The 23,798-nt window shown below is 39.8% G+C and overlaps 1 protein-coding gene and 1 pseudogene across 1 annotated transcript in view; both read left to right on the forward strand.

Annotated features, from left to right (window-relative positions):
- The first annotated feature begins 4,187 nt into the window (after nt 1-4,187).
- CD5L (CD5 molecule like) overlaps nt 4,188-23,798 on the forward strand; it is a 28,281-nt gene continuing 8,670 nt past the window's right edge. Inside the window, exons 1-5 of the mRNA XM_011382159.2 lie at nt 4,188-4,299; nt 13,997-14,260; nt 18,304-18,330; nt 20,972-21,295; nt 22,407-22,718. Of these exons, the coding sequence (XP_011380461.1) occupies nt 14,236-14,260; nt 18,304-18,330; nt 20,972-21,295; nt 22,407-22,718 (688 nt within the window). The 5' untranslated portion in view covers nt 4,188-4,299; nt 13,997-14,235. The remainder of the gene's footprint in view (nt 4,300-13,996; nt 14,261-18,303; nt 18,331-20,971; nt 21,296-22,406; nt 22,719-23,798) is intronic.
- Nucleotides 15,412-15,530, forward strand: LOC111732516 (annotated as a pseudogene).

Consider the following 23,798-nt stretch of genomic DNA (forward strand, 5'->3'; position numbering starts at 1 on the left):
CTGGCTTGGTGATGATGAAATCCTTTAGTTTTTTCTTATCTGGGAAGCTCTTTATCTGTCCTTTGATGCTAAATGATAGCTTTGTTCGGTAAAGTAATCTTGGTTGTAAGTCCTGGGTCTTCATCACTTTGAATATTTTGTTCCAAACCCTTCTGGCCTGTAGTTTCTGTTGAGAAATTAGCTGACAGTCTTATAGGTGCTCCCTTGTCGGTAACCAATTACTTTTCTCTTGCTGCTTTTAAGATTCTCTTTTTGTCTTTAACCTTTGGCATTTTAATTGTGATGTGCCTTAGTGTGGGCCTATTTAGGTTCATCTTGTTTGGGACTCTCTGTGCTTCCTGGGCTTGTATGTCTATTTTCTTCACCATGTTAGAGAAGTTTTTAGTTATTATTTCTCCAAATAGGTTTTCAATCCTGTGCTCTTTCTCTCTCTTCTCCTTCTGCTACCCCTTTGATGTGAATGTTGTTACACATAATGTTGTCCCAGAGGTCCCTTAAAGTATCCTCATTTTTTTTTATTTCCTTTTTTTCCCCCCCTATTCCAATTGGGTGTTGTCTGCTACCTTGTCTTCCAAATCATTGATTCGGTCTTCTGCTTCACCTAATCTGCATTTGATTCCCTCTAACGTATTCCTAATTTTGGTTATTGTATCTTTCATTTCTGACTGATTCTTTTTTAAGGTTTCTATCTTTTTGTGGAAGTGCTCACGGAGTTCATCTATCTTCCCCTAAGTTCATTGACCATCCTTATAACCAGTGTTTTGAACTCTGTATCTTTTATTTGAGATTTTTTTTGTCTCCTCATTTTGGCTGACCCCCTATATTTGTTTCTATGTATTAAGTCAATCTGCTACATCTCCCAGTGTTGGCAGGGTGGCATTATGTAGTAGGTATCCTTTGGGATCCAGTGGTGTAGTATCCCTGGTCACTTGAGCCAGGTGCTCCAAGGGTATCCCTTGAGTGTGTTGTGTGTGACCTCATCTTGTAGTTGAGCCTTGATTGCTGTTGGTACATCACTGTGTGAGATTGACCCTCAGGGTGTTTGGCTATGAGGACTGGCTGTAACTACAGTGGATGAGGTGTTGTGTGGGGGTTGATCCCACAGAATGGGATTTTCAATAGTGGGACTCCAGTGTCTGCTGAGTCCACCCCTTGGTTGTGTCATTTGTGTAGCTAATTGGGTCAATCTCTGGTGCGGTCTAAAGCCAGCCACTGGCTGTGTTGCTTCTGGATCTCTTGGGAGGAGCTCCAGTGCAGGACCAGATCAGCCACTGCCTATGACCAACGTGGGGCCACCTGGTAGGAGCTACAAAGTTAGCCGCCTGTGCTGGGCTTGCAGGTGCCTGAGAGAGGCTAGCTGCCTGTGCTGGGCTTGCAGGTGCCTGAGAGAGACCAGCTGCCACTAGTGCCAGGCTGCGGGCTGCTTAGCAAGAGGTACAGGGTGGAGCAAAAATGGCATAGATGATACAGGCTTTGTCCATCCCTCTTGTGACCGCATCAAAGTTGGAACAAAATCACGGAGCAAACAGTAAGTAAATTCACCTGGGATCTGGATGAACAGAAGTACAACAACTAGGGAGAGAAATAATTAATCACCCTGCAATGGTAGAAGGTAAGAGGAAGCAAAGACATGAGGCTGCCTGGTCCCAATGGCCGAGTGGGACAGAGGCTGTGGCAATGGCAGCCAGCATCTGCATATGCCTCTTAAAGGAGTCATGTCCACATGAGAACTTTCGCAGTGATGGACCTGCTTGCTCTGAGCATCAGCACCAGACTACACAGGGGGCACCAGGGACTTAAAGGGGGACACTGAGTTGTCAGAGTGAGGGCCAAGGTGAGACCCACTCTGTACAGAAGTGCTGGCGGTATCCATTGTTCCTCTGTTGAGCCTTCCTGCTCTCAGTGTGCGGACTCAGCACTGCCATAGTTGAGACGTCATCAAACCGGGTAACAGAGGTTGCTCTGCCCAGAGGATTCCCTGAAACTCCACCTCTTTCAACTTGTGGCCCCAGCCAACCCACATCCAGGTGTGTCCTCCACAAGTCTGGTGCCCCTTGCTGAGCAGTGCCAAGACTCAGCTGCCGCCATAACTGGTGGCAGCTGGCCTCGGTTTCTGGTGTGGCCTCTTGAGGCAACTATAAGCTTGCTGAATCTTAACAGGTGGCCCCAGAGGGGCACAGGCTGGGGCTAGCCTTGGCCTGTAGCTAAATCCCTCTCAGGACTGTGCCACTGGAAACCTACTACACAAAACCGCACTAATAAGACTGGGAGACTTAAGAGCTTTGCTTAGTACCTAAAAACAGACACAGAAAGGCAGCCAAAATGGGAAGACAAGCAGAAACCATGTGAGAGAACAAAACAGAACAGAACAGAGATCCAGAAATAATGGAGTCAAGCAATCTAACAGTTGCAGAGTTCAAAACACTGGTTATAAAGATGCTCAATGAACTTAGGGGAAGTGTAGATGAATTCAGTGAGAACTTTAACAAAGAGATAAAAAAAAAAACCATAAAAATGAGAATGGAAATTATAAAAGGGAACCAGTCAGAAATGAAGAACACATTATCTGAGATGAAGAGGATATTAGAGGGAATCAAGAGAGTGGATAAAGAAGAGATTCAAACCGCTGATATAGAGGACGAGGAAGACAAGGACACTTGATCAGAATGACAAGAAAAAAGAAGCCAAGACTATAATTTAAGAAGCCTATGGGACACAATTCAATGTAAAAATATCTGTGTCATAGAGGTAACTGAAGGAAAATAAGAGGTTGAAGAGCTATTTGAAGAAATAATGATGGAAAACTTCCCTAACCTGGTGAAGGAAATAGACATACAAACCCAGGAAGCTTAGAGAGTCTTGCAAAAAATGAATCCAAAGAGACCTACACCAAGACACATTATAATTAAAATGCCAAAGGTTAAATACAAAGAGAGAATCTTAAAAGCGGCAAGAGAAAAGCAGTTAGTTACCTACAAGGTAGCATCCATAAGACTGTCAGCTGATTTCTCAAAAAAAAAAAAAAAACAACTATGCAGAACAGAAGCTCTTGGCACAAAGTATTTGACATGATGAAAACTCAGAATCTACAGCCAAGAATACTTCATCCAGCCAAGCTATCATTTAGAGTCGAAGGACAGATAAAGAGCTTCTCAAAAATAAGCTAAGAAAATTTATCGCCACCAAGCCAGCATTACAGGAAATGTTGGAGGGACTTCTTTAAGAAGAATAACATGTATCAAAAACAGGAATAAAGAATGGTAATAACTACATTCCTATTAACAAGTACCTCAAATGGAAAATAATTAAGTGCTTCAACCAAAAGATAGAGTGGCTGAATGGATAAGAACACAAGACCCGTACATATGCTATCTACAAGAGACTCACTTCAGTTTAAAAGACACACACAGACTAAAAGGAAGGGATGAAAAAAGATATTGCACTGATGACCTAAAGGGTATTACACTGAATGAAATAAGTCAGATAAAGACAAATGTTGCATGATTTCATGTACATGTAGAATCTAAAGAATAAAATAAAGAGCAACAAAAACAGAAATAAACTCATAAATACAAGAAATATTTTGAGGGCTACTAGATGGGAGGGGAGTTGCAAGGATGGCAAAAAGAGGCAAAGGGATTAAGAAGTACAAACGGATAGTTACAAAATAGATATGAAGATATAAAGGGTAGCATAAGGAAAATAGTAATTTTGTAATAAATATGTAAGGGAGAAGAGGTTTACTAGATTTAGTGTGGTGATCACTTTGTGAATTATGTAGATCTCTAATCACTATGCTGTACAACTGAAATATATTATTGTATTCCAACTATAACTGACAAAAACTCATTGAATTGTACAATGTAAATATGAGCAACTAATTGTCTATTATATATTTCGATAAAGCTGGAAAGAAAAAAAAACGATATAGGGCATGCTGAGGACAGCCACTGCTTGTTTGGGGTTTGTAGACCTCTCGTAGATTTTTAGGAAAGTCTGCTGCACATTCTGAGGCTGGCCACTTGTTTGGAACCAACACTGAAAGAGCTTCAGGCCTGTGTGCAAGTTGGATGAGGCAAATTCTCAGAGAATGACCAGGGTGGGGCAAACAGTGTTAGTCATTAGCCAGCTGGTTTGGGGGAGGACTTGACAAAGGAACAGTAACACCGGCCTGACCAGAGCCACCCCTCCAGCCCTCTCCCTGAAGCCAGATAATTCACTTCCTCTCCGCTAAGTACCTGGAAGTTTTTGAACTGCTACACCAGCACAGGAGCTCGGTGTAAGTGAGTCCGTCCCTAAGTAAGTTTGTGTGTAGGCTTTTTGAAAGGAATGCCTGGGACTCCAGCAGCCCTCCATCTCACCTGGACAGAATCCTCACTGATTTTCACAACCAGATGCTGTGGGGATTTCTCTTCACAACACTGGTGATCTGTGTTGGGGAACCCAGTGTGGGTCTGAGACCCCTTTCTCCTCAGGGGGGACCTCCGCCGCCAAGATAACCCTCCAGATTTTTAACTATCACACACGGTTGTGGAACCAGCCCATTTTTCATCTCCACCCCTTCTGCCAGTCTTCACATGGCTTCTTCTTTACATCTTTTGCTATAGGAGTTCTGTTCAACTATTCTTCAGATGGTTCTCAAGGGTGATTTTTCTATAATTTAGTTGTAATTTTGAGTGGAGCCAAGCATAGCATTTACCTACTCTATCATTTTGACTGGAAGTCTAACATATAAGTTAAATGTAAAAAAAAAAAGTAAGTATTGATAGGTATGGACTTACTATTGGCATTTTATTATTTTTAACTATTTTGTTTCTTGCTTTTTTGTCCTCTCTTCCTTTTTTCTGTATGATTTAATGATTATCTGTAGTTGTATGTTTTGTGTTCTTTGTCTTTATCTTTCGCATATTTATTATAAGTTTTTGTTTTATGTCTATCATGAGGCTTACATAATATATAATTATGTCTATTTTAAGCTTATAACAATTTAACTTCAAATTCCTACAGAAGTTCTACATTTTTACACTCACCTCCAGATTTATGTTTTGCTTAGAATTTATATCTTTTTTTATATCATGTATTCATTAACAAATTATTATCATTATAGTTATTTTTAATATGTTTGTTTTTTATCCTTTATACTGGAGTTGTAAGTGATTTATGCATCACCATTACAATATTAGAGTGTTCTGAATTTAAATATATATTTAACTTTACTAGTGAATTTCATACTTTTATATTTTCCGGTTACTTATTAGCTTCCTTTCGTTTCAGCTTGAGTAACACTTTAACATTTCTGTTAGGCCAGTCTAGAGATGAATTCTTTCAGCTTTCTTTTGTCTAGGAAACTCTTTATCTCTCCTTCAATTCTGAATAACGACTTTATCAGGTGGAGTATTTTTGGTTGGCAATTTTTTCCTTCAGCTGATAGTCTTATGGGGGTTCCCTTGTATGTAACGAATCACTTTTCTTTTACTACTTTTAAGATTCTCTCTTTGTCTTTAACTTTCGAAAATTTAATTATAATGTGTCTCAATGTGAGTCTCTTTAAATTAATCTTTTTTGTGGGGGTATTCTTTAGGCTTTCTGGATCTAAATATCTTTTTCTTTTCCCAGATTGCATATTTTCAGATATTACTTCTCCGAATAAGTTTTCTACCCATTTCTCTTTTTCTTCTTTTACTCCCCTATAATGCATATATTGGTCACTTGATAATGTCCCATAGTTCCCTCAATTATTTTTTATTTTTTCACTCTGTTTGTTTGTTTGTTTGTTTGTTTGTTTGTTTGGATAATTTCCACTGCCCTCTGTTTGAGCTTGCTGATTTTTTCTTCTTTTTTTAGTTTGATCAATCTGCCCACCAGCTCTATTAAATTTTTTTTCAGTTTAGTTATTGTGTTCTTTATCTCTATGATTTATGTTTGGTACATTTTTATATTTTTTTTATATCATTTTGAAATTATCACTTTGTTCTTGACCTTGGTGAGCATTTTTATGACTCTTGAACTTTCTATCAGGTAAACCACTTGTTTTCATTTCATTAAGGTTGGTTTCTGGAGATTTATCTTGTTCTTTTGTTTGGAACATATTACTTTCTTTCTTCATTTTTCTTGACTATCAAAGTTAGTTTCTGCGCATTAGACAGCAACATAACAGCCACTTCTCCCAGTGTTAACAGATTGTCTTCATGTAGGAGATAAACCCTGTCAATCAGTCCATCCTGATCTCCTTGTTGCCTCCCAAACCCTTGTGATTGCCCAAGCCACTCTCTTTGTTTCTAGTGGCTCTCTGTACTGAGAGTATGCCAAAAATCCATTAGTATCTCAAAGGCATGCGAAATTCCCATACACTTGTTCAGGTTCCTGGAGGATGACTAATTGCTTACCCCCTCAACTACGCTTTCTAGACTAATTGAAAGGTTGACCTTCAGGTAGCATCTGGGAAAGTCAGGACTCTAGATATGCAATCTGGCCCTTATAAGGGAGTAACTGGAAGATTGTGGTTTTTTTGCCTATTCACTCTGTGCTGAGCCAGTGGGAGTAGTCTCAGGGAATGTTTGTGTGTCCAGATAGAACTGCCTCTTTATTTTATGTGGTCCTAAGGGATTTGTGAATGCCAAGCCCCGCAGCTCACAGAGCTAGATAATTTGAGGGTCAGGTAGCAGCTATAACAATTGGGGCACTAGAAGTGTGGGCAAGCTCCTCCCAGGGAGAAGCTGGATAATTGGTTTTACTGTTAGAATAAGCCAGAAGGAGCTGGTGGGAAACATGTCTGCCAGCTTTTTCAGGCTCCTGGTAGGATCCCAGCTAGATCCCATATGCAGGCTGATTATAAGCTAGAAACTCGGGCAGCAGCTGGGAATATATACCATTAAATCTTCTTCAGAGAAACTAGGAGATGTGTTTTTGCCTGCTACATCTTCACTGAGCCTGGAGTGGGGCAACATGATTCTGAAACATTTAACATTGTTTCTTTGTTCACTATAGTACTGTGGGTCTTGGGAATGCAAGAGTCAGCTGATTTGGGGGTCTATCTCTTGCATTAAAGCTATAAAATTTGGAGTGCTAGGTGTGTGGTCCAAACCTTTCACTCTCAGGGAAAAGTTGGGAGTTGGAGGTTTCCTCTTAATTGTAAGGTGCCATTCCAGGGGTAGAGTTTATGGTGAGAGTGTGTCTCAGCCTTTTCTACTATTTCAGTGTGTGTATTTTCTTAGTTGCTCAATGTGTAGGAGTCCCTTAAGTAGTTTCTGGATTTCTTTTAGAGAGATTTGATTTGTGTGTAGCTGTATATTTAGTGCATCCAGGGAGTAGGAAAATTCAGGAACCTCCTATCTTGGATATCTTGGTGATGTCCCAAAAGGGTTTTAACTCGAGTTGGCTTGCAGCATTTCAAGTTTGTTTATAAACTCCGGTTCCTCAATTTCTCAGTCTTTGAGCATGTCCTGTGCATGTGGTCTAGTACCTATTTTTCTAGACTTTAGCACCTGCTCAGATTGCAAACATTTGGAAAATCACATCTATGAGCAAAAGAGATGCTATTAGTGATTTTATATGAGAGAGAGGAGAGAATTTAGAGAATTTACATTACTTTCTAATAGCAAAAAATAAAACCAAATAAATTCCTATTAACATTTTAATTCTTCCTAATGTATCTCTTCTCAGCCTCACAGAAGTTGACTCTGGATTCTACCCTTGCAAGGTGTTAAGATATCTGTGTCTATGCCTATATTTGTATCTAAATCTATGTCTATATTAATATACATCTATGCAGAGTTTTCCCCCCTTATCTTCATTTACATATGAAAATTCTTTACCCAACTTACTATTTACAACTTTGATTTCCAAGTGTCAAAGGTTAATATTAAACCGTTATTATTATTTAAAATACTAATTAAATCAATTACTAATTATAATTTGCATTTTGTATAATGTCTAATTATTATTATAACAATAAACAATTATTAATTAGTCAAAATAATAATATTAATTAATAAAAAGAATGATACTCTAGAAGAAGAGTATCCAAGAAGACAATAGGAACTGTGACTTTAAAATGTTATTCTAAAAGTGTTATACTGTAGCATTTAAAATATACTCTTTTAAGATGGCATTTATGTCTTGATAGATAAGATTGTCTTTAACCCATCACTAATTTCTGTTCTACTTTTAGAGCCTTAAACAGTGCTCGCTACACAAGAGATAGGCAGTGAATACTTCTACTTAAACTGTCAAGATTTGATTAAAATTTTATTATCAGCTTTGAGAGCACTGAGAGAGAGGGGTGACAGAATATCCACACTCTGCTCTTCATGTTCCTCCTTCTTCTCCTACATGCTCTTAGTCTTCCCCTAAGGCACTGTCATCTCTGTGATCCATTTCCAAACTCTTTTCAAGGACAGGTGGCATTCTCCAGTAAGTAAAAGAAAATTAAGAAACTTAAGAAAGGAAATTGCCACCCCCACCCAGACCACACGGAATGGGGATGGTGTGGACCCTCGGCAGTGGATCTATAGACCTGAAAAAGAGAAATCTGGGTTGGATAAAACAGAAACAATTCTCTTGGTCACACAGATTAATGGAATTCTTTGTCTCCTTGGTAAGGAAGATTTGGAATTTGACAGTGTAATATCCCCATAGCTAAGTAGGAAGCACACACCAATGCCGTAAGTCCTCACTTAATGACAGGCTTTTGGCCACAGACTGGCATATAGTGAAACCAGTTTCACCATAGGCTAGTTGATCTAAACAAAAGTTAAGTTCTTATCGCATATTTCTGGTCACAAGAACATCATCAAAATTCTATATAAAGACTCAAAACACTTCTAATATTAAACACTGAAATAAATGTAAGCTATATATACATACATTTAGGAAAGATTAAAAAACAATTATTATTTTCCAACCCACTTATTGCAGTTTAGGGTCATGAGTGGCTGGAGCTATCCCAGCAGTTCCAGACACAAGGCAGAATGTCAGTTCCATTGCAGGGTGCGTGTGCATGCATGCACACACACACACACACACACACACACACACACACACGCACCCTCAGGCTTGGCCAATTTAGACACACCAATTAACCTAACATGCACATCTTTGGAATGTGGAAGGAAACTGGAGTACTCAGAAAAAACCCACACAGACATGGAGAGGACGTGCAAACTACACACAGATAGTGGCCCTAGCCAGGCATCAATTTTTTTCTCTAAAACGTTATAACAAAACAACATTGAATGAAACAGTGTTATTCAAGAACTTACTGTAAATTGTGCACATGACTCATTACAGAGCTCTCATTTTGACAATGTCTTCTGTGGAGAGGCAGCACGGTGCAATGATGTCCAGTAACCCCGTGTGAAACTTCCCAATCCAGAACCAGTTCCTCAGACAGTTCCTCTTGCTTCCTTCTCCTAGGCCCTTCACTGAACCATTTATTATGTTACCAGAATAAAGGCTTTTTAACATGAGAATTTCTGTCTTTCATAGGACTGAGGACTGAGGTTTAGGATCAGGGATGTGTAGAGAATCAGTTTGGAGGCATCTGAGAACTAATTAAGGCTGACTGGCATTAGGAAATGAGATGACCTCTCTGGCTTGGTGCTTATCTGAGGAGTCACCCTATAGCTATTTGCTTTGCTGTCACTTTTGATTTCCCATTGAAAAGAGGAACATGAAAGTGGATTAAGCAAGATTAAATGTGTATTTAACAAAAGGCAGAAATGAAAACTGGTTATTCCAGCAAAAAAAAAGTATAAATCTTGATCAACAAAACTACCTCAAAGGGTCAAAGTATCTTGCTCAAGCCTCCTTGGCTATTAAGGGATGGAGTTGCAACCATAATCAGGTCTACCTGCCTCTGACATCTATGCTTTTAGCCTCTGCACTGTAATAACTTTTGTAAGAATGGTTACAGGAAAGTCTATAAAAGCACTAGTTGAAGTTCCAAGGCAGAGCGCCACCAGAAACACAACGGCAGCCAGGGCCAGCTTCTGTACCAACAGGACATAGACAGCCAGGCAGAATGCAGACAGCATAGACAGAGTACAGAGTGTTCTTTCTGTGGAGTCCACGTTTTTGGCTGCTGTCACCTGTCCTCTTTCTTGGATTTCTCATTTCTGGTACCTAAAGAATGACAGGCCTTTACAGCTTTGTCATGTCCTGAGGGAGGCCATTACTCAGGTGTCCTGCCTGTCTCTCAGCATGCACAAGGGCCCTCAGTCTGACACAGTTGTTGTTGTTATTTTAAAAAGCATTTAGGATATTTTTCCTAACAGTAATTAGAATGTTTTTGCAATTTTGAGAGTCTGTGACCAAAAAAAATTAATAATCACCAATATAAATAATGGAATATTTTTAATATAGCATATGATTAAACTCCTATAGTTATAGTTTATGGTCTCTGGAACAACCTATTCTGTCTTCAGATTTTTCTCATGATGAGTTAAAAAAAGTTTTCCTGTAGTGTCCATATGAAGGTATTGTTACCTCCTCAGGAGTCCCACAAAACAATTTTTTTATATGTGCCTGAAGAGTGCTTATGCTTCCTCTGCCCCAAGTCCTGAATCTATTCCTCATTTTGAGCTCCTTCTCAGTTCTAGACACGAATGAGAGAGGCAGGTAAAAAAATGAGAACAACAAAAGGGAATTAATGCTCTTATTTACAGGTTTTTAACAGATTCACACAGGAAAGAACAGCCAAACCCACAAGCATTCTGCTTTCTAGATCAATTGCTTATAGAAAATCAGCCCAAGAGAGCCCTAGTCATTCTGGCAACCAGAATGCCAGTCTTTATCTTCTCCCACCCAGGAAGCACACCTCAGTGACTCTCACCTGTGAGCTCAGCCCCACACAGTTTCTAAGCCAATTCTATGTAAGATAGGTGCATATTAAAAGCCTCATCCCATCAAGAGTAACTGGCATGAGTCTTCCTTAAAAAATAATCTATCTTATTATTATGGTGGTAGACCCCTGATTGACTTGGTATCCTATTAGCTTTTTAAATTTTCCTTTGATTATGTAAACTCCAGACAGACAGAATATTTATTTCCTGGCAGTTTTTCCTTTTGGAGACTATATGGCCTTTACTCCCCTGCCCAAACAAGACATTGTGGATATAATGGACAAGACATAGTGTTTCTGTTTATTATTTAGACTCTGTCATGTTCTTTAGCTGTCAATAGAGTCATTCATTTATTCACAGAGTCAACAATCATTTATTGCATGTCAAGCATTGGGAATATAAGGGAAAACAACTCAGATGGCTTCCTACTCTCAGATATCTCTACTTTCACACAGATTTGGGCTTCCCCACCCCCTGTATCCCTCACAATCTCCCTTATTTGGATAAACCTCTTACTGATAACCTCTTCTTAATACCTTGAACTTCTCAGCCTCTAAAACTTCCAACTTCACTTGCTTTCAGTTCTCTGACTTGGGACTTGTTATTACTTAGAATTGCTTCTCCCCTAAAACCTTAAACGCTCCTCTCCAAATCGCTGAACAACTTTCTATCCCTCAAAATTTCTACCACTTCTCTCCCTTGCTCAGTGAGATCTCCTTTCTTACAACTTATTTTTGTTTTCACCTTTTGTCACCCAATTTCCTGATATTCCCTAAGTCTTATAGCTCACTTGAGTTGCTCTCTCAGCTTGCATCCCCTGGATTTATCAGCCTCCAGACATATTTTGCTTACAAATCTCCAACTCTGAATCAGTCAAGCCGGTAATCTCACACAAGATCCTCTGACTGCAACTTGAGAGGACCTCACAACTGGGCATATTGGTGCCACTTACAAATCCAGGTTTATACCTCAATGCTGAAAAATAGTCACATTACTTGCCTTTATCCAGGTTCCCTTTTCTTCTCAGTGATTATTTCAGACCTTTACCACTTTTAAGCAGCACCCTTTCCCATACAGCCTTCCTGGTTCCTGTTAAGCAATGTTTCACTCCCCCATAACACTGTGACTAAGAGATGTAGTCTTCTACTTTGCACCTACCATTGTTGACATTTATCTTTATTTTCTATCATATTTTTCTCTTCTAGAAATCTGGAAATTGTCTTAAACCGCTAATTACCCTCATGTTCACATCAAAAAAGCAAAATCTTCTTACAGATTTTACAATTAATTATCTCTCATATCTGTTCCCTTCCTTCAACATCCCGCACCACCTTGTCAGTTTAGACCCTCCTCTGCTCTCTCTAGACTGGTGCAGTGGTCTTTTCATGAGCCTCCCTGGTTCCAGACTTCCCCTATTCCAATTCCTTCTCCACACTTCGTCAGAACACATGCTCTAAAATACATAATATCCTTCAGTGGCTTCTAGTGCTCTTGGGATAATGCCCTTTTTGACTGAAAAAAAAAAAAGCTTCCTTTTCCTTTCTTCCTGCTTTTGACTATTAATAAAATAAATACTATGTTGGGGAGAAAGATTTTATTTTTTCCCTCTTTTTCTTTCATTCAGATTTTCAAAAGAGAGGAGGAGAAATATATCTGAATTTTGAGGTCTGAGCTCTATAGTGAGTTTATCCACATGAAGTTTTTCTCCTTCAAGTGTAAACTTCGTATGGCAGGTCTGGCTCCTGAAGGCTGTAGGTAAATGCATAGGATCTTGGATCCCAGTTGCAATCTAATTTAGATTTATCAACAGTACAGTTGACATTTGACCCTTTCTTGAATTATGGATCTGTTACTTCATCATTTCAAAATCTGGAAACAGAAGGATATGAGTAATTAGCATTCACAAACCCATTTATAATAGACTCTTCATCATCCGGACCCTGTTGATACTTTCATATCATCTAGTGTCTGTGCCTTTCCACACTAATATCCCCTAACACCTGACCATCAAGCAGGCTGTGATTCAGCCATTCCAAACTACCTGTCATTGCCTAAATGGGTAATTTGGCAATTTATTTGTGTGCATATGCATAACAAAGTCTTTTTTTAAATTCTTCCTCTTCATTCTACTCATTTTTTAACTCTTTGTTAAGTGTTGTCATCTCTGTGTAGTCTCTGATTAGCCCAAGTAGAGGTTACCATTCCCACCATTGTATTCCCAAGTTTCTTATACTTTCCTCCCTTACAGCTGTTTTCATATGCTATTAAAACTACTAGACCATATCCTTTTGGAGTACCAAACTATTGCTCATTCAATATTTTCCCTTCACCCATCATATTCACCTGGTATTCATGGCTGCTAAAAATTCTTACTTAAAACAATAATAAGTAAATGAAGAAATATAGGATAAAAAATGACTCCCAATAATGAACTTATCTTTGTGCAGAGTGACCTGAATATTATAAAGAAGCTAAGATATTTTCTCGTAGTGGGAAAATTACCCTGCTCGAAACAATAGGGAATGATGTTAGTATATGTAGCTGAGTGCTTGAGTAGTCTGGAGTTGAATAGCCCTTGAAGCATAGCTATACTCAATAGCAAGTGAGGGCAACTTGGGAATACTGAAGGTCTTGTTGCTCAGTGTCTGTCTATCATATCTTAGACTTAAAAATGACTTGATTTTACTGCCATAGGGACATGTTTCCACTCAGCTTCCAAAGAAGGGCATAAACCAGGAAAAGCACAAGAGAAGAGCGGATCCATGTACTAGGTTCTCTACTTAGCACTGGAAAAGCTGGTTTGAAGGAAATAAAGCCAGCCCTTAATATCTTGACTCTGGATAATGGTTTTGATTCCATATTATGGTGCCTCTAGAGGCAATTCTGAATTTATTCTATGATATCTGGCTTCTATATTCTCTAGGCACTTCCATCCGGAGTGAAGAAATCCAAATTGGTTGATTGCCCCATGAACTGCACATGGAGATAAAGCATTGCCTGATTTTCTAAAGCGAAAAGGCCCACTCTTAGTACCTGCCTTTCCTAGGGACAGCTTTCTCCTGTTTACATAATAAAGAGGCTGAAGAAAAGATGAGTGGGGCTGAGATTACAGCACAACCAAGTTATAACAGCTTGGGTTCTTTGGTTGTTTTCAGTATCTTTCTGCCAGTTCCGGCCACTGCCCTTCCTGTGGGGATGTACAGAATTCAGCAAGTCCAGCTCTCTGAGGTCTGCCTCCTGAGCAGACCTGTTTCTGGTCATCTGATAATGCCTCTGCTGCAGACAAGACCTGCCTTCTTCCCTCCTCTCAGCACAGTTGCAGTCAAAGCTGAATATTGCTGCTCTGGGACCTCCTTCTAGCCTTAAATTTCAGCCTATTGTTTTCAGCTCTGTCATGGATCTGCTCTTCTTGATCTTTGGTGAGTATTTCTGCTACTGTTGGTTTAGGCCTCAGAGTACTCTGGAACTTTGATCAGAAGAATCCTCTCCTTACCCATCTGGTGCAGATTCAGGTATTTTTCAAGGAGAGGCTTCTCCCTCTTCTCCTTTTTTTCAATATCTGGTAACTGTTCTAAATCCCAAAAGCCACTTACTCCATACTCAATTTATATTCCACTTCGATTACCAGATATTTTTCTATTTTCCTGTATTTACACTGACAAATTTATAATAGCTTATCCCACCTTCCTTTTTACATAATTTTTTTCTAAATGTACTATTTTCGGAAAGATAAATAAATGGACTGTGGGTATCAGCAGATAGAATAGAAAAAGGAAGTCAGCTGCAAGATAAACACCTTTCATTGTCCAGTTTCCTTGCAAAAGTGTTTCAAATAATATTTCCTTAGTTTTCCCCAGCTCCTTATGACCTGGATTAATTTAGAGTGAAAGGGGATTTTGGAGTCAAAGGGACATGATTTTCAATTTTTGGTCTTAAATTTCTTAGCTGTCTGAATTTTAAGTTACTGTATCTCTCTGAAACCTTTTTTCTCATTTATGAAATAACGGTAATATATTCCTCAAAGGTTTATTAGGAGCCCTTTCATAAGATTACTAATTTGATGGCTAAAAATGCCTGCTATGTCCTCTCCCTAATTAATCATATCCATTTGTATTGTGTTGATGATTCAGTGCATCACAAAGGCTCACACTGATCTCTTAGTTGGACAGTTATGTGCTCTATGTAGAATGCTGGCCATATTCTTGAACATCTATACAACCCTTATATCATCTAACAGCCAGTCTTGCCTGTGATGATCATGCTATTGAATCTCCCAGGCTTACCTTCAGTCCAACCTCCTTTATGAAGCTTTTCTGTGCTACCCACAGTTATCTACCCTACTACAGAGCTTTCAAGTCCCGTTTGGGTTATATCACTTTCACACTGCATATCTGACTCAATACATTTAGTTTCCTTTACATATACATATGTTTTATTCATTATTAGACATGTGGGATGTAATATATAATATAACCTTGTCCTAGGCAGTTGTAAACAAGGTCTCAGTCTAGGTGCAGTCACATTCTGAAGATCAAGGGCATAAAATTATTTTTAAAATTATTTAGAAACCATCTACAGCCATGCTACCCTGAACAAGCCTGATACCATCTGATCTCAGAAGCTAAGCAAGGTTGGGCCTGGTTAGTACTAGGATGGGAGACTACCTAGGAAGACCAGGTGCTGTAGGTGTAAAAAATAAAAAACAAGAGATTGTAAGCTGACAAGGTCCTTGCAATCTGTGAGGTCAACCAAGGGTTGTTTGGCCTAAAAAAAGAAAAAAATTATTTGGAAACCAATGGGAGAAATATTTCAGGACAAGCAACTGAAATACTTGGATCTTCCTGGAAAGCTCTAGGTTTGAGGTCCAAAGATAGCTCCTTCAGAAATATCCTATAACATGCAGTGGTGTCAGTAGGAGTGGACAATGAGTTCTGCAGTTCAAAATGCCTAGGCCTCAAGGACTGCTAACGGTCACAGAGTTCAGGATTCTGCACAACACCAGGAAGGAGCCTAATGGATAGAGGAGTCAAATTACACAGCTAGCCTCCAGGGAGAAATCCTGATGCTTAAAAGATGTGCTGGTGCTTAATCTGGGGGTTTTGTTACGGGAAAGTGGGTTTCTTCTCCCCGTGCATTATCCAGGTTCTTGATGTCTCAAACAAAGAATTGAGCAAGACACTGAAATACAGTAGAAAAGAAAAGTTTTTTAGAAGGGAGAGTACACTTCCAGACGTAGAAGCAGAATTTAGCAAGAGAAGTGTGGCTCAAAAGGCCTGGTAACAAAGCCTTCAGGGATTTTTATCCCTATTTGCTGTGGGTGGTTACTTTTCTTAGAGGCGTGGGTTTCTTTGATTGACAACTAAGATTGACAGGACTGAATGATTCATCATTTTGCTTTCTACGCAAGTTTGTTCCCAGAATTCAGTCTGTTATAATGATATTAATGAACTTCCGAGCATATGCATCACATTATAATGATGGTGTAATGAGGCTCAGGTTAGTTGAAGGTCATTGGGGGTCTTCACTGCGCAGGTGCGAGTGACTGGCTTAAATTAGTACCTAATTCTCTGCCTATTTGTTTCTTTGTGTGAGTTAAAAAATCCCTTTTGGTTTACTTAATTGTGGGTAGATTAGGGCGGACCCTTTCTAGGATAGGATGACCTCAGAGTCTTTGCAGGCAGACCCGAAACCTCCTAACTAACTTTTCTGCCTAACTCTTTTCTAAGAGTCATGAACCCCCTTATTATTAGTATGGACGTTGAGGGATGGGAGGTCTCTTCTTCCATATCTGCTTCCTCCTGATGAAGAGGAATTTTCTACTCAAATGGCTAACATTGCAATCTGTAGACATGCTTGCCACATAGGGCAAAGGGGCAGGTGACCTAGAGATCAACTGAAGACTCACCCTACCCTTTGCTTGTTCAGTCTAGATAACAGATGTATTACCTTTGCTTGTTAAGAACAGATACATTGCCTTTGCTTGTTAAGAACAGATGTATTGCCTTTGCTTGTTAAGCCCTATAAAAGTAAGGTTACCCCTAAGCTTGGGGTCCAGATCTTCAGAGTGCTAGCTCTTCTGGGACTGCTGGCATAATAAACCTGAGTTCTCCAACTCTCCAAGTGGTGCTTGGTTTCTCGTTGGTCTTGTTTCACAACATTTCTGCAACACTGAGAATGGCTATAGTCCCTACCTACAGGGGTTTCATGGAGCTCTTTCCCTTTCTGCCTCAGTCAGGGTGGGGTCTTGGGTTTCCTGCTGAAGAGCCACCTCAGTCCCTAGGCAAGGAAAAGAAGATACAAACTTATTATTTAAATCATATATCTATTAATTTCTATTATTGATTTGCCTATTGAGTAAAGGGAGATAGGCTTGGTTAATATATTTCTTAAAGAGTGAAAAAAAGACCTTTGGCCTAAAGTCCTCTCCCCTCTCTGATTCTAAGGGCCCTGTCTGACTTAACAACATTTCTGCTAACAATGAGCTGACGATCCTTATCAATAGCCAGAGGATCTGAGTCACCAGTTTGGGGCAATTATCAGGATTTGAGAGAGAGGGCCTTTTTCCCTAAGAAAGGAAGAAAACTTAACCGGGTTTACTAAAAAGATTAACTCTGCAAGAGATGTCCCATTTCATTTCCTGCAAAAAATTAAGAATTTTACAAGTGATGTCCCTTCTTGGTTTGGAACTAAATATAGAGCTGCTTTCTAACTTGTTTGGGGGTCAGCAAACTACATCCTACAAACTAGGAATAGTTTTTACAATTTTAAATGATTGGAGGAAAATCAAAAGAAAAATATTTTGTGACACATAAAAATTACATGAAATCTAAATGTCAATGTCCATAAATAAAAGTTTATTGGAATACTATCATGCTCTTTTATTTACATATATATCGCTGCTGTCATGCTACAGTGGCAGATTGAATAGTTATAACACAGATCATATGGCCTACAAAGCCTAGAATATTAACAATCTGGCCCTTTATGGAAAAAGTTTGCTGACCCTGGTCTAAATACAGTGCCAGTGAACACAGACAAATTCTGCCAATTTCTCCTACTCTCTTTGCTGCCCCACCAGTGCATCTTCTCAGTGGCCTCCAGGATGCTTTCTTGTTGAGCCCAGAGGCTGTATCACCACACTTCTAATTCAGGCAGGAATCACCAATCAATCTAATTGACTAGAATAGAAAACCAAATCTATCTATGCTTGGGGTAGGGCCAACATAAAATGATGGGTCAGCTAGCTGTGGTAGAATTGATCTCTGTGGTTTCTAACCAGTGTCTTTCAATGCTGCTCATTCAGGAGAAGGCCCAAATAGTAGGGATGGCTTTGAAGACTGTATATCTACCACTCCAAATGTCTCAAAAAGTTCAGAAAAGGATTTCTAGAGAATTTTGTCTTTTGAACAAAGCCTTGAAAAATGACTACGTAATCTCACCCACTTCATTCTTTTTCCCTCAGCCATTTGTACCGGACCTGTCCTTTTAGGTAAGATTTTTTGGGGGGTTGAGGGGAGGTCCTGAGATGAAGGCCTCCAAGCTCTGGAAAGTGAAAAATTTGAAGCTTCTTGGGCCATGGGAAAAGGCTCTAGTTCAAAACAACTCCAGCAGATTTCCTTTCTGCTTTCCCAATCCACCCACTCAGTCCTATCTGGGTGGATTTTCCACCTCCAGAACCTAGACAATTTGGGTGGTTTATTTTGCAAGGGAATTCCTCCACACTTGGCCCCTGGGGACCAAGACCCTCAGCCACCTTCAAGTAGCAAATTACTTTGTTATAGGTTCAGTAGGCACCTCACCCCTTTATGGACATTCCTTGGAAATTCCCTTTTGCCCTGCTGGGTTCTACCACTTCCAGGTCCTCTGCCAGGCTTAATGGAACCTCTGAACTAGAAATGAATCTCCTTCTGTGCAGCACATGGCTTGACCAGCAAAATGCAAGCTGGATTTTGGCCACCACTGGCCACCTCTGCGACAAATCTTTGGGCAACACAGAAACTGCTCAACCAAGGAGAAAATATGGCTGCACAGAGAGAATGAGTCTGTGGGAGGGGGAGGCCATGATGGTTCAAACTCAAGGGGGTGGGTTGTAGATTAGCAGTTTCTTTTACATTATCCCTTTAGTCTACTCTTTTTCTTGATGATAGAGGATTGACCAGGCAGGGACAGATACAAACTCTGCTAGGGGTGTGGAGGATCCTAAATCCTGCTAGATACAGTTTGATTCCTTAAGGAGTGCTGCTTCTGGGTTCTCAGTCCAAAACACAGGTTACTTGATTGTTCTTCTCTGGCCTCCAGGCCTGTCCCTCACTGCTGGCTTAGGGAGAAAACTGCTCTCTTTACAGGCTTTCCCACATCCCAAGATGTTGCTCCTTCACTCCCAGGTCCCTCTCTCAAGCCCTCAGCTAATAAAATAAAGCTAAAGATTTATTAAAGATAATAAAATATAGCTAAAGATAGCCTAGGACACAGCTGCCCTGACAACCCTTTCTGCTCTTCTCTCAGCCCTTTTCTCTCCTCAGGCTGCTTTTCTTGTACTCTAATTGTAGTTACAATGACACAAATGTTATTTCTAAATGACTCCTTTTGAATTATATTTGTACTCACATATATATGCCTTAAAGTTATGTGTGCAAGAATGGAAACTTTTCTTAGTTGGTTTTTTTTTTATAGTTATATTTTAATTTCTATCGCTAGCCTACATTCCCCCCAAAATTATGGAAGAAAATGAGAGAAACAAAACAAAAGAACAAATTAAATATGAACTTTCCAATGTAGTTTAAAATCAGCCACGTCAGAGTTTTCTCAGCCACTTCTGTTGAGATTGATTTCAAGTTCTAAGGAGGTCGCGTAGAGTTGAGACAAGGCTGGCTGTGGGAAATCTGGTCCTTAGAAGTCATTACCATTCCTGCAGGCACTGGAGTCACCCCATGAGGCCCATGTGGTCATATGTTATACTCTTCATATCCCAATAGGTCATAGACCACCAGTCCAAATGTGGCCCCTTCAGGTACAGCAGACTTCTCTCAGTCAACTGTCCCACTCCATGAAAGCATGACAAATTTAGCTTTTCGATATCACTATATTACTTTGGGGCTGCAGGAGACTTGGTGGGATTGCCTCAAGCCTATTAAATGTGATCTTGAGGGCTGCAATGCTGACAATCTTGTTCATTACTGTTCCCTGAGATCATAATATAATATCTTGAATAGTATGCGCTCAACAAAAGTTTGTTGCCTGATGGGTTCTTCCCTAGTCTCTCTACACAGCCATCTCTATTCTGCATCTATGTCTTGGTAGAAGGGAGAAGATTTCTATTAGTATTTTCCACCCCCAGAGTTGTAGTCAGAAAGCAGAAACAACTCCTGGATTCCTCAGAACTTACATGGAGGTTCTGTGGATCCTCTCTCCTACCCCCCAGCCCCTAGACTCCTCTAGACTAAGTATTAGAGCTCTAAAACTCTGAGACTTTAATTCTTCCCTTGCTCAATGCTCTCTGTATTTCTTCTGAGCTGGGTTCTTGGACATGGGAAAATGTCGTAGGAAGCAGCAAGGGTGGGCAGGGGTCGATCATTGATATTGGAAGAGAGTCAAGTTGTCCAGCCCATATTACATCTAGACATCCTGCCACAATCTGGCTGCCATGGGGAGATACAGAGTCATGAAGAAAAAATAACACAATAGATATCATCTCTACACTGACTTGGGACTTTCACTATTTGACTGTGTGATCATATGACCTTCACTTTCATGTGGATCATTTTCCTCATCCATGAAATAGCAAGGTAGACTTGATCTCTGTAGGTCCTTCCAATTGTGACCACCAGAGATTCTAAAAACTGATGGATTTTCAACAAACTTCTTTCTCTTAATCTTCAAACTCAAAAACAAGCAGTCATATCTAGGTGTCTAGATATGGAATTTCTTGTTAGGGTTCAATTAAGAGCATAGGGGAATTAGAGATGGGATTCTGAAGCTCCTCTTCCTCTCCTTCCTAATTCTTCTTTTCTCATCCCCCAAATTTCCATACCCTCTGTGAATGGTAGAAGAATTTCAAGATGACTGAGTACTTGACTGAGTACTCTTTGGGCTCCTCCCAGATCTCCAGCCAATATCCTATTTCTTTGCAGGGTCTTCATCCAGAGTGCGACTGGTGGGAGGCCCCCATCACTGTGAAGGGCGTGTGGAAGTGGAACAAGAGGGCCAGTGGGGCACTGTGTGTGATGACGGCTGGGACATAAAAGACGTGGCTGTGGTATGCCAGGAACTAGGCTGTGGAGTAGCCAACGGGACACCCAGTGGTGTTTCATACAAGCCATTGGCAGAAAAAGAGCAAAAAATCTTCATGCAAGAGGTCAAATGCAATGGGATGGAAGCTACCCTGTTTCACTGTGAGCGGGCTGAAGATGTTTTTGATTGCTCGCACAATGAGGATGCAGGAGCCTTATGTGAGAGTGAGTATGGCAGAGCTCAAGGACTATCTGCCAGCTACCCCATGTAACCACTCTTGTTTACCTTTATTACCCACCGCAGACTTTCATACAATGACTGAATAGTTTCTTTCCTTCACATCTCACACTTTCTCATTTCGAGCCCCAGAGACAAACATTATCCTTACCTAGAATTGTTACTCCTCCTTGTTTGAATTAATACTTGTCTCTTTCAATCTATATGAGAATCTGTTTCTCATCTTCACACACACACACACACACATCAAGCACTAATGAATTGTTGAAAAGTGTATCTTGTGTCTGGAGCTTGGGTCGGAGTTATGGGGAAGAAATGAGTTCACGAATTATAATATGTCCTTTTTCAGTTCTCAAGGTGTCTACCATCTAGTTAGACAGGAGATGTTCATAAAACCAACACAACATAAATACATGTACATTTACATATGTGTTTATATACATAATGCATACCTATTATAAATAAAACTCTCTATATAACTATGTAATTGTATTTTTGTTGTATTCTTTTGCTCCCTTCATGTAATTGCTTTCTATGTACTAATTCCTTCCTTCTCTGTATATACCTTCTTCACCATTAAACTGTGATTTGGCTGAGGAACTTCCATGTCTTCTCTTTGTCACCACAATTTGTTATCAGAGAAACAACCACTAAATCTTTGCGCCCTGATGCTGAGGTCTCATTCCTATTTCTTAAAAATACTGAGTGTTGGGAGCACTAATCTGGGATACTTGGTTGATAATGCTGAAACTGAGCAAACATGCTTTTGGTCTTGGACCCAACATCTATGTTACTTTTGTATTTTATTATTTTTAAAATCTATGCAATGTCTCTACTTGCCTTTTATAAGAAACAAGAGGTAAGTGTAAAAATATTTGAAAAAATTTAAATGCTACAGAAATAATTAATGTTTTAAATTGGAACTGAGAAATAACATTCACTCCATTGATCCACTCATCCATTCTTTCAACAAGCACCTACTAGTCAGTGCTAAGGACTCTAGTATATATTGTACTAACACAAAGAACTGAGAGATAAGTTTTCTGAGAAGACTGTTCTTACAGAGACTAGACATTCTTTTCTTCTCCACTGTTCCAGAGAATGTGCGGCTGGCTGGTGGCCCTGGGCGCTGCAAGGGGAGAGTGGAAGTGAAGCACCAAGGGCAGTGGGGCACTGTGTGCAATGCAGGCTGGAACCTGTCAGCCGCAAAGGTGGTGTGCCAGGAGCTGGGTTGTGGGAGGGCCATTCAGACCCGAAGATGCTGCAACAAGGCTACCCAGGGCCAAGGAACCATCTGGCTGACGCAAGTGTCATGCTCAGGAAAAGAAGTGAGCCTTTGGGATTGCCCTTCTGGGCACTGGGGGAAGAACAACTGCACCCATGAAGAGGACACATGGGTTGAATGTGAAGGTAATGTCTATGAGACCAGAGACTAGGTTCATTCATGAATTTGATTAAATGGAATTTTATTCAACCAGTGATTACAGAGAACTACACATACATCAAATGACCATGACAGTTAATTAATTGTGCTGAACATCAATTCTGTTTTTATGTTTTTAATTTATTATTATTATTTACAGTTGACATTCAACATTATATTAGTTTCATATGCACAGCACAGTGGTTAGATAGTTATATAATTCATGAAGTGACCCCCCCTGATTAATTTAGTATTCACCTGGCGCTATGCAGTTATTACAATATTATCGATTATATTCCCTATGCTGTATTTTATATCCCTGTGACTATTTTATAACTACCAAGTTGTACTCCTTAATCCCTTCACCTTTTGCACCTAGACCCCCAAACCCCTTCCCTCTAGCAACCACCAGTTTGTTTTCTGTATCTATGAGTCTATTTCAGTTTTGTTTTTTCGTTTATTTTGTTTCTTAGATTCCACACATAAGTGAAATCATGTGGTACTTGTCTTTCTCTGTCTGACTTATTTCACTCTGTATTATACTCTCTAGGATCCATTCATGTTGTTGCAAATGGTAAGATTTCATTCTTTTTTATGGCTCAGTGATATTCCATTTGAATACACACACACACACACACACACACACACACACACTCACACATACATATAGTCACTTCTTTATCCAATTGTCTGTTGATGGACACTTAGGTTGCTACCATATCTTGGCTATTATAAATAATGCTGCAATGAACATAGGGATGCATCAATCTTTTCGAATTAGTGATTTGGATTTCTTTGGACAAATACTCAGAAGTGGAATTGTTGGTCATAAGGCAGCTCCACTTGTAATTTTTTGAGGACCCTCCTTACTGGCCACACCAATTTGCAATCCCACCAAGAGTGCGCCCAGGTTCCCTTTTCTCCACATCCTTACCAATACTTGTTGTTTGGTGATTTATTGATGATAGCCATTCTGAGAGGTGTGAGGTGATAGCTCAGTGTGATTTTGATTTGCATTGCTCTGATGATTAGTGATGTTGAGCATCTTTTCGTATGTCTATTGGCCA

The sequence above is a fragment of the Pteropus vampyrus genome, unplaced genomic scaffold (genome assembly GCF_000151845.1).
Source record: "Pteropus vampyrus isolate Shadow unplaced genomic scaffold, Pvam_2.0 Scaffold463, whole genome shotgun sequence".
NCBI lineage: Eukaryota > Metazoa > Chordata > Mammalia > Chiroptera > Pteropodidae > Pteropus > Pteropus vampyrus.